The 13,526-nt window shown below is 36.9% G+C and overlaps 3 protein-coding genes across 4 annotated transcripts in view; all 3 read right to left on the reverse strand.

The window, feature by feature from the left end:
* Nucleotides 1-1,113: 1,113 nt before the first annotated feature.
* On the reverse strand, nucleotides 1,114-6,520 carry LOC100268156 (protein kinase PVPK-1). Of its 2 annotated transcripts, none has more exons than XM_019225173.2 (3): nucleotides 5,895-6,520; nucleotides 3,977-5,240; nucleotides 1,114-2,197 (listed from the first exon to the last, which is right to left on the reverse strand). In XM_019225173.2, the coding sequence occupies exons 2-3, from the start codon at nucleotides 5,155-5,157 to the stop codon at nucleotides 1,327-1,329; spliced, it is 2,052 nt and encodes a 683-aa protein (XP_019080718.1). In that variant the 5' UTR covers nucleotides 5,158-5,240; nucleotides 5,895-6,520; the 3' UTR covers nucleotides 1,114-1,326. The 2 variants fall into 2 exon arrangements, with proteins under 2 accessions (XP_019080718.1, XP_002272711.2); XM_002272675.4 differs by having other exon boundaries at nucleotides 3,977-5,162; nucleotides 5,895-6,516.
* Nucleotides 6,521-7,820: 1,300 nt separating this feature from the next.
* On the reverse strand, nucleotides 7,821-10,724 carry LOC100262706 (uncharacterized). The gene is made up of 3 exons (XM_002273615.4): nucleotides 10,578-10,724; nucleotides 10,370-10,486; nucleotides 7,821-8,225 (listed from the first exon to the last, which is right to left on the reverse strand). Exons 1-3 carry the CDS (start codon nucleotides 10,611-10,613, stop codon nucleotides 8,046-8,048), a joined length of 333 nt encoding a protein of 110 aa, XP_002273651.1. The 5' UTR covers nucleotides 10,614-10,724; the 3' UTR covers nucleotides 7,821-8,045.
* A 1,014-nt stretch (nucleotides 10,725-11,738) lies between these two features.
* LOC100257580 (nuclear pore complex protein GP210) overlaps nucleotides 11,739-13,526 on the reverse strand; it is a 75,318-nt gene continuing 73,530 nt past the window's right edge. The window contains exon 42 of the mRNA XM_059742663.1: nucleotides 11,739-12,643. Within this exon, the coding sequence (XP_059598646.1) occupies nucleotides 12,110-12,643 (534 nt within the window). The 3' untranslated portion in view covers nucleotides 11,739-12,109. The remainder of the gene's footprint in view (nucleotides 12,644-13,526) is intronic.

Here is a 13,526-nt window from a genome sequence, read left to right on the forward strand (position 1 = left end):
GATGGATTGGGCCTTTGAGTAGGTTGGGCTTTCATTTGGAACTCGAAAACTTGTGTTTATTTCAAGACCCAAGAGTTAAATCAATTGATTTAGGGGTGTGTTTGTTAGATCGGAACAGAATCAATATTTCTATTTCTATTTCTATTTCTATTCCCTTTCAATAAGAATAAGTTTGGTAATTTCAATTTTTGTATTTGGATATATATATAGGAAATGTAAGATTAGAATGATAATTTGTTTCCATTTCAATCTTATGTAAATTTAATTCATTTTTAAAAATAAATTTGGTTTAATGTTGTGTTAAAAAATGGATTTGGGTGTTACAGCAAAGTTAAGGGTTGAAAGGAGAAAGAAGAAAAACAATTTTTTTCAACATGATAAAAAAAAATCACCTTTTCAAAAGGACAAAATTGTCTTAAAAATGACAAATTAAAAAAAAAATAAACAACTTTAAAAATATTTTAAGTATTAAGGCAACTTGCCTTAAGACTTAAATAAAAGAACTTGTTGCTTATTCTCCACAGAAACATTTTTAATAGAGACACTATTAACAAAAATATTCAAATTAAAAATGTTTCAATCAGGTGAAAACGGATTTTATGTTCTTCTTTGATAGGAGGAATAATGACGGGTGATTTTGGTAGAAGAATATGAGTTGAGTATGACTACAGTGCATTTGTCAAAGGATCTGTCAATTTCCCAACGATACTAAGAATCTAAGAAAGTAAAATAAAGTGTGGTGTAGCTTCACTGAGTTGATTGCTGGGGAGGAGCTACCAACATTGGTGGGAGACAAAAAGGGCCCAACAGTGTCCTTGGGTGATTGAGGAACTAAGAGGAGAATGTGTTGGAGATTCCATGAAGAAAGTTAGGTCAAAAAGCTTTGGCAGTTGGTTGATGGTAATGGAAAAGGCTCATTAGGGGGGGTAAGGAAATGGATCTGTGAGCGACAGTTTCATTTTCGCGGGCCTTTTTCTTCAAACCCAACTGCTCAGAGATCATCCTTGGCTGAGGGTATAAGTTATATGTTTGCACTCTACAGTGTGGATTTTCCATTGGGTATGATACAGAAATAGAGAAGAAGAGAGGCACAATGTGGGACAGCAAGAAAGATGCAGCAACTTCATTCCTCATTTAATTGCATTTGAATTTCATGAGCACAGTTTTTATCATGTGATGCCCAGTAACAAAGGAGCAGTTACATGTGCTTTTATCAGAGGAACCCACATATTAGAACCCCCCCTTGGCAATGGAAAGAGAAGCCATTGAAGCACAATACAATAAAAGGTGATAGAAAATGAAGCAGAGAGGAAACAATCACAAGAATCAAAAGAAATCGATCTCTAAATAATTACCAGAAGGCTTCACATCAACACCTGGGACCTTTCCGGCTGTGGGTGCTTTTGTTGTGTCACTTCTTGCAGAGAAGTCTATCATGAATGGTTTTGGCATGTCTGGCGGATTGGTACATCGAATGAGTGCCCAATTCACACTCTGAAAGAACGGATGCTGCTTAACTTCTGTTGCTCCACGCCTATATGCAAGGCGATGCTGTGGTTCTTTCACAAGCAAACCTCTTATCAAGTCCCTTGCAGCAAAGCTTACTGCAGGTGACTCAGGAAATCTAAGCGGCTGCCCAACCACATTGAAGAGAGTAGCCCGGTTTCCAGCTCCCTTAAAAGGAGTTTTACCAAACAAGAGCTCATAGAGAAAGATCCCAAATGTCCACCAGTCAACAGCACTGCCATGCCCTTCACCTTTAATGATTTCAGGTGCCAAGTACTCGTGAGTACCCACAAAGGACATTGATCGAGCGGTTGTGGGTTCAGCTATGAGCTCTGGGAGAGGGCTCACTTGATGATATATGTCATTCTTTGGTTTTGCCTTTTTCTCTTTCTTGGCCCTTGTCAAGAAGCGTGGAGCAAAACATGTGGGTTGGATGCAAGATGGCTGGATGACACAGGTTGGCTCAATGCAAGCAGGCTGAACACAATATCCTGAGTTCTTGGATTCCAAGCTTGAGTTTGAGAATTTGACCAACGTCGGGCAGACAGCACACCTTAGGGAGAGGTCAAAGTCTGAAAGCATTATATGCCCATCTTCCCTCACCAGAACATTCTCTGGTTTCAGGTCCCTGTAAATGATCCCAAGCATGTGCAAATACTCCAAAGCAAGGAGAACTTCTGCCACATAAAACCTGAACAAGGGAAAAGATATTAGTAAAACTATAGCCACAGGTACCGATTCAACTTGATTTTTCTCCAATAGATCCCATTCTAATTCAGATAAAACTGCATAATCATCATCATCATCATCTAATATGTACAGGTTAGTGAGAGTACATGCATCTATAATACTCCAATTCACCTCTCATTCTGTACACTACGTTTGCATAAAAGTGACTAACAAATATGCATGTAAAAATAAACTACTAAATGTGGCTATGCATCAATCATATGCCTGTAAACTAACTATTAAATGAGCATGTTTGCATGTTTTGTCTTGCTTGACTTGTAGGGTGGTGAATGGGTTCATGTAAACTTGGGATTGTCTTCCAATCAACTCATCTCAAAATCTATATCTAGCCAATTATCTCATCTAAATCCATGTATCTTACCAGTACTGTTGTATGTTCTACATCTACATTTCAGCGACAATACTTCAGAAAGAAGACTGACTAAGAGGGCATTTGTTTTTTTAGCTTTCTGCTGAAAGCAATTTGCTTTCAGACTTTAAGTAGTTTGTCTTTCTACTTTTTCATGACTTATTATAAACTTTTTACTGGAAAAAGTAATATGTTGGTTTTTCTTTACTTTTTAATATTTAATAGAAATAAACTATTAAAAAAATAAACAACCTAATACTTAACATTATTAAGCATTAAAGTTCTATTTAGAATTAAGTAAAAAAAAAAAAACACCACCTAAGTGTTCACCTCTTAACCATGGTTTAACTTAATTTCTTAATCACCATCTACCAATTATGCCAACCACATATATAAATCTTTTTTATATAAGGGAACCTGGTTCAATTAATATTGGAATTTATTTATTTTTCTGAATGTTAACTATAGTGTGACAAGTAAAAACTTACATTAATTATAACTCAAAACTACACAAACTTAGTTGTGTTGGTATTACAGTTTTGTAGTTAAATAATTAAATCAGATTTTTTTTTTTGAATGATATCATAAATAAATAGAAAAAGTAACACTTCTTTATATAAGGCAACATATGTTGGGCATTTCTTAGTCTGCCCACCTACATGTGATGTCATTGAAGCAGTGTAAAACTTTCATGAAAGGTTTGGCACCCAAGAGCGGAAAGAACTTGGAGAAAAAATAAACCACCAATTGTTTTAAACTATTAAAATGGTTTAACAAAATGAAAATTGTCCCGAAGAAGAAAGGGGAAGGAGATAGGGACCAAAGGCTCAGTGGACAAATGCAAAGGTAGCATATGAAAGAAAGGGTTATATCAACTTTGTGGAAGTGTTTCAAATTAAGTTTTGTTTACCAATTTCAAATGGGCAATTTCTCCAAAAAAAATGTGTGCGATTAATTGAGGAGCCAGTTAGACATTCAAGATTAAGACATGATCTCAAGATTATTCGGGTAAGCAACCAAGAGAACAATTTTACAAGCCATTCGCTCTATTAGCTTGTTACTCAGAGGCCTTTGTGGGAAAAGAAGATATCTCTAACAGCACCATAGTGAACATATGAGGCAATGGAAAGTCATTGAGACCATCAAGTCCTATCAACACTGTTTCAACCAAAATTGGATTTTCTAGTTCTTCAGTTTTCTTAGAAAACTAAGCACCAAACAGTTGGCACTTGCCACCATGAGCTGCATAGATGGGCAGCAGTGGTATTGCCCTAAAAGCATTTTGACAATTGACAATACATAAATATATAACTAGGTCATTTTAATGTATGCATAGAAGTTTAAAGGTAAAGGGCAAAAAGAAAAACAGACCTGGCAGCATGCTCTGAGAAATATTTCCCTGGTTGTCTCTGTCTGAGTGCGTGCAAATCACCCCCAGGGCAGAACTCCATCACCAAGCAAGAGAACTTCTCTGTCTCAAAGTGTGTGTACAAAGTAGGCAGAAATGGATGATCCAAAGATTGCAATATCTCTCTCTCTGTTTGAGCCCTCAGAAGCTTCTTCCGGCTCGCTAGAGCTCCTTTATCCATAACTTTCATGGCAAAGTAACTTCTAGTGCAACTCAACTCTGACAGATAAACAGTGCCTATATCTCCACATCCCAATTTCTTCAACAGCCTGAAGTGGTTCAAACCCAACACCCCATCACGAGATCGCACAGCTTGAATTGCTTCCCATCTTGTATCATTTGCCTTGTGAGGCTTGTAAAGAGTGCTACTAAAACTGCTGGAGCTGCTTTCATCACTAACATCACTGCCAGTGCTACCTCTGTAGATACTAGTCTTCCTGCTCTCAGCAAAATCACAGGAGTTGCTAATTTCAGCACTTTCACCAGACTTCTCTACACTGCTTGCACATTCACTAACCTCCGTGTTGGTGAAACTTTGTTTTGCTTCTGTGTACTGAGTTGCAGAGTATAGACTGTTTTGAGGACTAGCGCAAAAGCTAATTGCTGATTGAGCCGTTAATTGGCTGTTTGGTTCTACAACACCTCCTTTACATGGGCCTGGAACAAAATTTTCAGGACCTATCAATCCACTTGAATTACAATTCTCAGAAACATCAACAGGATGCTTGATGCAAGATTTGGTTTCCACTGCTGAAACCTGCTTTTGAGAAGAATTTTTCACCATCTTATCAAGAACATCATTTGGGCCCACAACCAATTGATCTTTGTTTGATTTATATAATTGTTTTGATGAAGTATGTAGTTCTTCGAGATGCATATGATCTTGTGCTGTTTTGTGGGAATGCTTTTCATTGATTACAGAGTCCACTGCATGTAGGACAGTCTTCATCCCATGGTCAGGAACAGTTGCATAAGATGCAGAAGAAGCCCCGTCATTTCTAGATTGTTTTGGAGGTGGAAGCCGAGTGGGGCGAGAAGTCCCAGAGATGGAAGAAAGGTTATAGCCCATCACAGAAGCAGAATTATGAGTCTTTGGGAAAGAACTAACTCCATCACCAACCGATTCCATTGAGCAATTCAGCATCAGCGCTGTCACATCAAAATCCAATTGAGCTCATCGATCCTTATTCTAAGGCTATTGCTTACAAACTATCACCCTTTTTGTTGCTGAGAAAGCGTGTGAAAAGAAAACAAATAAAATTTTGAATCTTATTTCACTATTGAAACAGTCAGAGAAAACAGAGCCTCCACGCAACAGAGCTTAATAAAACTGTAGTGACCCAAATATATCCTTAATCTTTTCATCAGTTTTCTGAGCAACCAAACAAAGGGCAAGCGTCTTTCTCAAAGAAAGAGTGTCGTAATTGACACTACTATGCACAACCACTAAGCAAACACCCAAACCGAAGGCATGAATTCGAATCAGCCATTATGCAAATTCAAAAAAGAAATGTAATTCACTAAATCTGCAGAGACCCATTAAAGAGTAAATCACCAGCAACCCATAAAATCCAAGAAAACCCCAAACTTAACGGAGAAAACAATACATGAACCTTAATTCACAATAATAATAAATAAATAAATAACATACCAAAAAAATGATAAACAATAAATAAAGATCTAAATAACCACATAGCACCCAGAAAATTACACAGCTTTCTCAACCCAAACCCAGCATTAACAGATTTTGTCAACCAAAAGACCTCACAAAGACAGAACAAAAGTGCTCTCCCCTTCTTTCCCTTCCCTGCGGTTATCCTGGCAACCAAACAAAACCCAAAAAGAGAAACAAAGAAAAAAAGAACAACAACCAAAGATTACCTTATTACAAAAGAGTAATGAGAATGCGGAGCAAGAAAGCGGTCATGACCGGCGAAGAAGCGAAAATGAGACGACCCCCACCCAGAAAACCCCAAAGAGAAAGCTAAACAACTTTGTAGGCTCTTTGTGTGCTGTTCAAAGTTGTTTTGAGATCCGATCCAAACGCGAAAGAAAGAGAAAGAGAAAGAGATAGACAGAGAGAGAGAATTGAATAATAAAAAAAAAAACGATAAAAATAATAAATTTCAGTTATTTTTTTCGTCGTTTAATGGGAGAATCAAAGAGTAGAGAACCAAAACCCAAGTTCACAAGCAAAGCAAAGCAAAAGGCGTCTTTATCTTTGGGATGATGTTCCCTTCACAAAACTAATCCTCTCTTCTGCTTTCTTATTACCCTGCTCCTTCCTTCCTTCCTTCCTTTCTTCCTTTCTTCTTTCTTTCTTTATCTAAAAAAAAAAAAATTATTATTAATATTTATTAGAGAGATAGTGATCTCTTCTTCTCACTTTTTGGTAGATGGGGCACCCTTTCTTCACTCTCCCCTGCTCCTTTTTCTACTGATTACAGTTACAGTGTTACACTACTCACCTTCCTTTTTCCCCTGGGGCCATACTTTTTAGCTATAAAGCATCCCTCTCCCCTTTCCTGCTTTAAAAATTAATATTCACCCTTCTTTTTTATTTTTCTTTTATCTTAGGATATTGGCATCCTCTTATTTATTGGGGGCAATTTTAATATTTTTCTCACAAGAAAAGATAATTGAAATATCCTTTTCATTTCAAAACTTGAAAGCAAAAAAGATTTGAGTACATATAGAAAGCAAAAAATTTGGGCAAGTGATTCATCACCCTTGGGATCTGGCAGGGGGTGAGAAAATCATTCCCAAATTTGGTAAATATTATATTAATGGGAATTATTTTTCGGTAGTAATAAAAACTAATAATTAAAGTGATCACATGGGTTAAGTAACCGCACCAAAACCATAACTGCATTCCCGGGAACGGGGAGGGGGGAGGGGGGAGGGGAGTCACATGCGCTCACGTGAACAAGAACAGGAACACATGGCCGGCTGTCATGCTCGGCGGAGGTGCACGTTAATAAGCTGCGCCGGAGGTGCAGTGCAACATGGAGGGCACCATCGTCTTTTGGAGTGGGTGGTGTGGGGCCCAGGCGATGCTAGGCTTCGTGAGTGTAGTGCAGACGGTAGACACCAAAGGGATACGGTGGTTGAGTAGTCCCCATGAAATGATGAAGAGGAATGATGGTGGGGTGCCTGCCGCTGCTGATCACGTGGGTCCCCCCAGCCCCGCATTCAATCGGACGACTGTGGTTGAGGAGTGGAGGTGATGTGGATCGTCCTTGGCAATATCAACATCACAATCCGTGTCGAGAGACACGTGTAGTGTTAGGTGCAAATGGGAAGACAGTGGACCCACCTGTGGCCACCACCCTGTCACCAATCACGTAAACATGTTAGAGCAATCATTTTTAGTATGCAACGCAGGCTATCATTTCTCCCCTCCTCTTCCTCCCTCAGTCCAGTCCTCCTTCATTCAACTCCGACTCCTGGCTCCATCCTCGGCAGTCAAGAGCAGTCATGTACTTGTCCGTTAAAAGTGTTATTTTGAATTTTAATCTCAACGGTTCCAGTCAATTATCATAAAAAAGAAACTTAGTGGGGGGCAGGCCAAAGCCGGGCTAGCCGCTAGGGTTGGGCAACAGGAAAGATGGAATTAATCAAACTTAAATTGGAGCGCATAAAGAAGCAAAGATGCCATGCCATGCCATACGGCGAGAGCCGATCACCATGATTATATAAATATATATACCAGCAGCGACAGAGCCAACTCAAAGGATTCATTGTTGATTTCCTACATATGACTAAAGCTTTAATAGAAAATTCAACAAACAGGGCTCTTTCTGGATCTAGTAATGGTGAGCATAATTATGACTAAAGCATTAATTAATATACAATTTATCAAGCAAGTCCTCTCCTCTCCCCTCCCTCTATATTTAGTAATACCAACAAGCCCTTATAGCTTAATGATTTGACATAAATATGATTAAAAATAAAAATAAAAATTAAATGAAAATGAGAGTATCACATGCTGAGATTGGTTAACTACACTTAAATCTATTCAAGTAGATGTTGTCAAGATTGTTGTAGTAAATTTTCAAGATATAAGTTCAAGATGTATCTCCCAGTAGACAGAACATCAAGCCTCTTCTCGCTAGGTTCATACTTGCCCTTCCGGAGTTGGTATCGATGAGTGACAGCTGAGATGGTATAAGCTTGACCTTCAATGGTCACGCTCTCCCCACATTGCAAATTCTGTAACAGAGCAAGTACAATGAGAAGAGACACAAAAGCAACATAAATACCCCAGTTACTATATCATGTTGAGCTGTTACTAAGTTCAAAAAGGTGACCTGGGCCTACTAATCTCAATCAATGGACCAACAAAATGATGTTCACAACATGACAGGTCATTAAAGTTCTGTTCTGGGTGTACATTGAATTTGAGGGAAGAATCGATTGCTAGTTTTCTGCTTTCTCAACTCATGTGGATGCGACACCAGACAGTTTGAGTGCATTAAAGAAATACATGCATGACAGATAATTCAAACACATATGGAAACCATCCATCTTCCTCTATTTACAGGTTAGATATCATACATGATTTTGACACTGGATTATTTAATTTGAAAACAAGGAACCAACATATCTTGGTAACTGAAAAAAGCCTCCATGTTTTTTCCTCCAATTTTTTAAACCATGAATTCGTTTTCAAACAGTGAAGTCCTAAATATTCTCTGTCTCTGTCCAACATGTGCTGTCTTCCTTTATTCATTTTTCAACATTTCTGCCTCTTTCAGGTGTCCTTAGTCATCGAACTGAAGACCAATGGTACAGAAGGTTTAGTGATGTGCTGTGAAGACCAATGGCTATAGCAATTAGGTGTGTTTTGATTCAACTTGGTGGCACTACAAGGAAAAGAGGAAGGGGGAAGTGAACGAATGATGTTTCTGATTTAATATAAGATAATACCTTAGGTTGAATCGAGAAAAACTTGTTTGAATGATGGCTTCGGTTGATCTGAATTGAGTTTTATCAAACTGAAAGATGCATAAATGTGTATTAACTAGCCTATCAGCTATTATTTAATACTTAAAAGACTTCTACCAAATACATAAAATAAAGATAAATCCAAAGTCAAATGAGAAGTTAGGACAATGGGATAGGTTTGCTTCACATGGGACTTTAGGAAAAGAAACAGAATAGTAGGCAGCAATCAGGGTACTGATTCCGATGGAACATGAGAGGAGGTTGCTTTAAATACCAAAGTTTGATTTGAATGCCTATATCAATATCACTCCCTTTTATTTACCTTTTCTCACTCATTTGTCGGCACTATTTAATGGCACGATGATGTTTTAAGTAATCAAGATGCTTAGTTGGGATTAACACCCAGCAATTTGAACAAAACAGGAAGATATTTTTTTTACCAATCTCACAGTTAGCTAAGCTTATAATCAACATAGGCAGAAGAAGCTTAAACTAGAAAAAAAAAAGCCACCAATTCAAGTAGTATCATCGGTTGTTCACCACTCTAGGCACATTGACAAATTAATTTACAAAAAGAATGAGGTTGAATTTCATTTATAGGATGCTTTTAGTTGGTGATGGAGGATATTGCCAAAAGAGGCAAGAAAGTTCAAATTTCCAAACTGGAGAGCTCCAGTGAGGGGTTGATTTACAGGCTTCCTCAAAATAATGAATGTTCAGTAATTGATAGAGATGCTAATAAAATTTTCAAAACCCTATTGCCTTGTTTGGTTCCTAGAAAGTATTAAGGAAAGGAAAATACAGAATGCTAAGGGAAATTATATTTCTCATCTTTGGTTTTATTATTTAAAGTAGTATATGCAATTATTGACTTAAAATTTTCTTTTTCCTTCACTTTTTTGTTTTTTCTTTTTCTTTTCTTTACATTTCCCCTCAAACCAAACATAGGGTATGGAGATATCAATGAACATTTCTTTCAAACTTGGAAACCTAAAATGCACTGCAACCAAAATGATCCTTTTCAAAAAACCTAGAATCTTACATTTTTTTGTCTTCCAAATCTAGAAACCGCACTACTTTCTCGACAATCCAAAAATATTTCTAAAAGATCTTATCGATCCGAGTTTCAGCCTCAAGAATCAATTCCTTAACATTAAAAAAGAAAAGGTAAGCGTGTAGCTTGGGTAGCAGAAGCTCTATGATTAATTCAAAACTGCAACTTTTGAGCATTCATAAACAACATCAATCATGAGCTATATTGAATTCTAAAGCATACAATAATACGCAAAGAAATCCTAGTGCCTAACTTCAACAAACTAGGCAAATCATTATTGGTATTTGAATTATTTTACTCTAGAAATTAAACAGAAAATAAAATTGAAAAAAAAAAATTACAGAAGGAGACTTACAGAGGGGAAGCAGCGAACGCCGAGGTTCTTGGGAGGAGGAGTAATTTCGATGACTTTATAGGGATGGTGGTCCCTTTCTCGATCTTTCTTTCTGCAGAAGATTTGGAGTCCCCGCGACTGCCCAAAGAAATCAAATAATTTCAGATTATTTTATAATTCATTTGAAAATGTGAAGAATGATATGAAAAATAAGAAGAAGAAGAAACACCTTCTGATATGCAGGTAGGTTCGACGCCATTGCCATCCTCCCCTGTCTCTGTAGATTCTTCGCAGAGAAGAAGTGAGCCAGAAAAACGGAACTCTTTTTTTCCTTTTTCCTTTTTGTTTTCACATTTTACCCTTACCATGACGCTTTCACGTGGATTGGAAAAGGGATATAATGGTCATTTTATAGCCACCAGGGTACAGATATTTTTGAAGGAGCTGGGGCCAGGCTTCTGTGGTTGGAACATTACCGTTATTTTGTAAATTGTAAGAATCAAAAATCAAAAATATCCTCAGTAGATTTGCTCCGAATTTAAATATATAATATTATTTGATTTTGTAATAAAAAAAATTACCAAATGAGAGTGCATTTATTGGTGAAACAAAACATTCAAATTTTTATTATAAATTGTAAGAAACACAAAATAAGGGTATATTACGTTTGAGAGTGATTCCAATTATAGGGATTTTTAGGTTTATTTGATTATTGTTTTCGAAAACAGCTTTGAAAAATAGTTTTTGAAAATTATTTTTTATAAATATTCTTAAAAAAAGTGAAAACAATAAAAAAAACAAATAAAATATATTTTTTTGAAAACATGTTTTTAAGAATAAAAAATAGAAAATAGATTTTTTATTATCAAATATATATATATATATATAATAGAAAATTATTTTCAAAAGTAATTACTAAACAAATCTTTAATGTCTGAACGCATTCAGGATGAATCACTTATATTATATTGAGGATTCATTTGATAGTGATTTTAGAAAACATTTTTAACATTTTTTTTAAATATAAAATATAATCACTAACAAACTGATTCTTAATTATCAAGGAAATGAAAATATAAATAAATGGTTTTTATGTAACACAATGTTAGAATAAAAAAGGGAAGGCCAATTAGACCAACTTCTCTGTAACAATCAAGTGAACCTTGGAAAAATAGAAAATTTAGTAAATAGATGATGGAAGTGTTGTGGTGTTTTGAAGAAAATTGTTTTGATTTTGTAACTTTTTATTAGATTGGATGCACCTAACACTACAAAATAGCAGGCAACTCAACTCCAATTGTGAATCATTTATTACTCACCAGTCACCAGTAGGGAGTAATAACTTGGTAAAGCTGAAACTGGGAATATAAATAGTGACAAACCATACAACTAAAGGCTAACTGCAATGATCTTCCTCAGGTTACTCGTCAAGAAATATACCAGGCTGAATGTTAACATTTTGTTGTTGCTACAATTTAGGAAAAAAATATGAAGAAAACAAGAGGAGAGAATGTGTATCTTGTTCATGTCAATCAACAGACACAAATGAAACCCAGATATGTCCAGTCCTGGTGGAGAAAAGGGTTAGTGGATTCATGAAGCTTGAGCTTGAAAAATATCACCCCCCTACCCACAAAAGAGAAGTACCCTCAAGGAATAACAGCTAACAGACTAATATTTAGAGAGCTCAATGCTACAGACTCGTGACAACTGCCTTTGCTGCTACATTTGAGTTGAAAGGTTCTTCCCTTTCCATGCTTTCTACCTTCCATAGGGATGATACCGGCCACTACTCCCTCCACCACCATAACCCCCTCTACTTCCATAGAAGGGACCTCCACTGCTACCTCCATAGCCACCACCAATGCTGGCATCATAGCCACCTCCATAGCCGCTGCCAGCTCCACCGCCATATGCCCCATAGCCCTCGCTAGGCCCACCATGGCTACCTCCCAGATCGTAACCTCTATTGAAGCTTCCCCCATAACGACCTGAGTACCCTAATGATGGGGGTTCTCCTCTGTAAGTTCCTATGCCGCCGCCGCCGCCGCTGCTGCCGCCACCACCATATCCTCCATATCCGCCAAATTCACTTCCACCATATCCCGCATAGGCACTGGCTCTACTCCCATAGGCCCCACCTGACCTATAAGGACCATTACCAAAACTGCTGCCTCCAAAGCCAGCATAAGCATCTCCAAAGCCCCCACCAAAGCCAGGTCTAGAATCCGAATATCGCCTGGATGGGGGCACTGGTGGGTTTGGCTTCTTTGGTTCTGCTTTCTTGATCTCCACCTACAAGTGAACAAAAATTCGGACTAAGATTATCATACTTCATACACACAAACTGCATCTTGTAAACAGAAATCAGATCCAGATTATCATACATCATGCACACAAAAACTGCATCTCACGAACAGAAATCAAATCTAGATTATCATACATGCACACAAAAACCGCATCTTGTAAATAGAAAATTGGACCCATGTAATGACTTCATAATGATTGCATCACTGCCATGTTTGGATCACATAAAAATTCCTTTTTTTTTTTTTGTTTTTTCACAACCAAAGGTGATTTTTTTTTTTCCCGAGAAGTAGCTCTCAGTAACATGGCAAATATACATTCCCATTATGCACAACTTCGGCAGTAGTAACAACAGACTTTCCAAACCATCTTCCAAATTTACAATAGGGCACTAAAATTAGTGATTTCTAGAGCAATTATAGCCAGAAAATGTCATTTAACAACATCCATTACCAAAATAATTTCTTGTCAAATAATTAATCTCCCCACAAGGAGAAAGATGTAAAAAGAAAGGAAGTAACATATTTGACAAGCAATGAGAAAGCTCCACTTCCTCATGATTAATGAGTTGCTAACTCTTATCAAGTTTTAAATTTTTTATTTTTTATTTTGTTTTAGAAATCAACTTGGTCACCCGATGACAAGGAGTGACAATGAGTTTTTCATTAAAAGAGAATTCTTCTACCTACTAATTAGCATTCTTTTAACCAAATATCCTAATGTACAATGAGTTACAGCAATATATATATATATAGATTTTTTTTTTTTTTGAAAGGTAAATAGAAGAATATATTAAACACGCTTGCAAGAAGGAATATATATTAGTTGTTTCCTATCAAAAAAAAGTACACATGAGGTATACAGATTAGGC

This window comes from Vitis vinifera, chromosome 14 (genome assembly GCF_030704535.1).
Source record: "Vitis vinifera cultivar Pinot Noir 40024 chromosome 14, ASM3070453v1".
NCBI classification, from domain to species: domain Eukaryota; kingdom Viridiplantae; phylum Streptophyta; class Magnoliopsida; order Vitales; family Vitaceae; genus Vitis; species Vitis vinifera.

Excerpts from the sequence above, each read along its gene's own strand:
- LOC100268156 (XM_019225173.2), bottom strand. The coding sequence starts at position 5,157 with ATGCTGAATTGCTCAATGGAATCGGTTGGTGATGGAGTTAGTTCTTTC. Across the intron at positions 2,198-3,976 it reads TTCTCAGAGCATGCTGCCAG|GTTTTATGTGGCAGAAGTTC; the intron begins GTCTGTTTTTCT and ends TCCCTTGTTCAG.
- LOC100262706 (XM_002273615.4), bottom strand. The coding sequence starts at position 10,613 with ATGGCAATGGCGTCGAACCTACCTGCATATCAGAAG. Across the intron at positions 10,487-10,577 it reads ACCTACCTGCATATCAGAAG|TCGCGGGGACTCCAAATCTT; the intron begins GTGTTTCTTCTT and ends TTCTTTGGGCAG. Across the intron at positions 8,226-10,369 it reads GCGTTCGCTGCTTCCCCTCT|AATTTGCAATGTGGGGAGAG; the intron begins GTAAGTCTCCTT and ends GCTCTGTTACAG.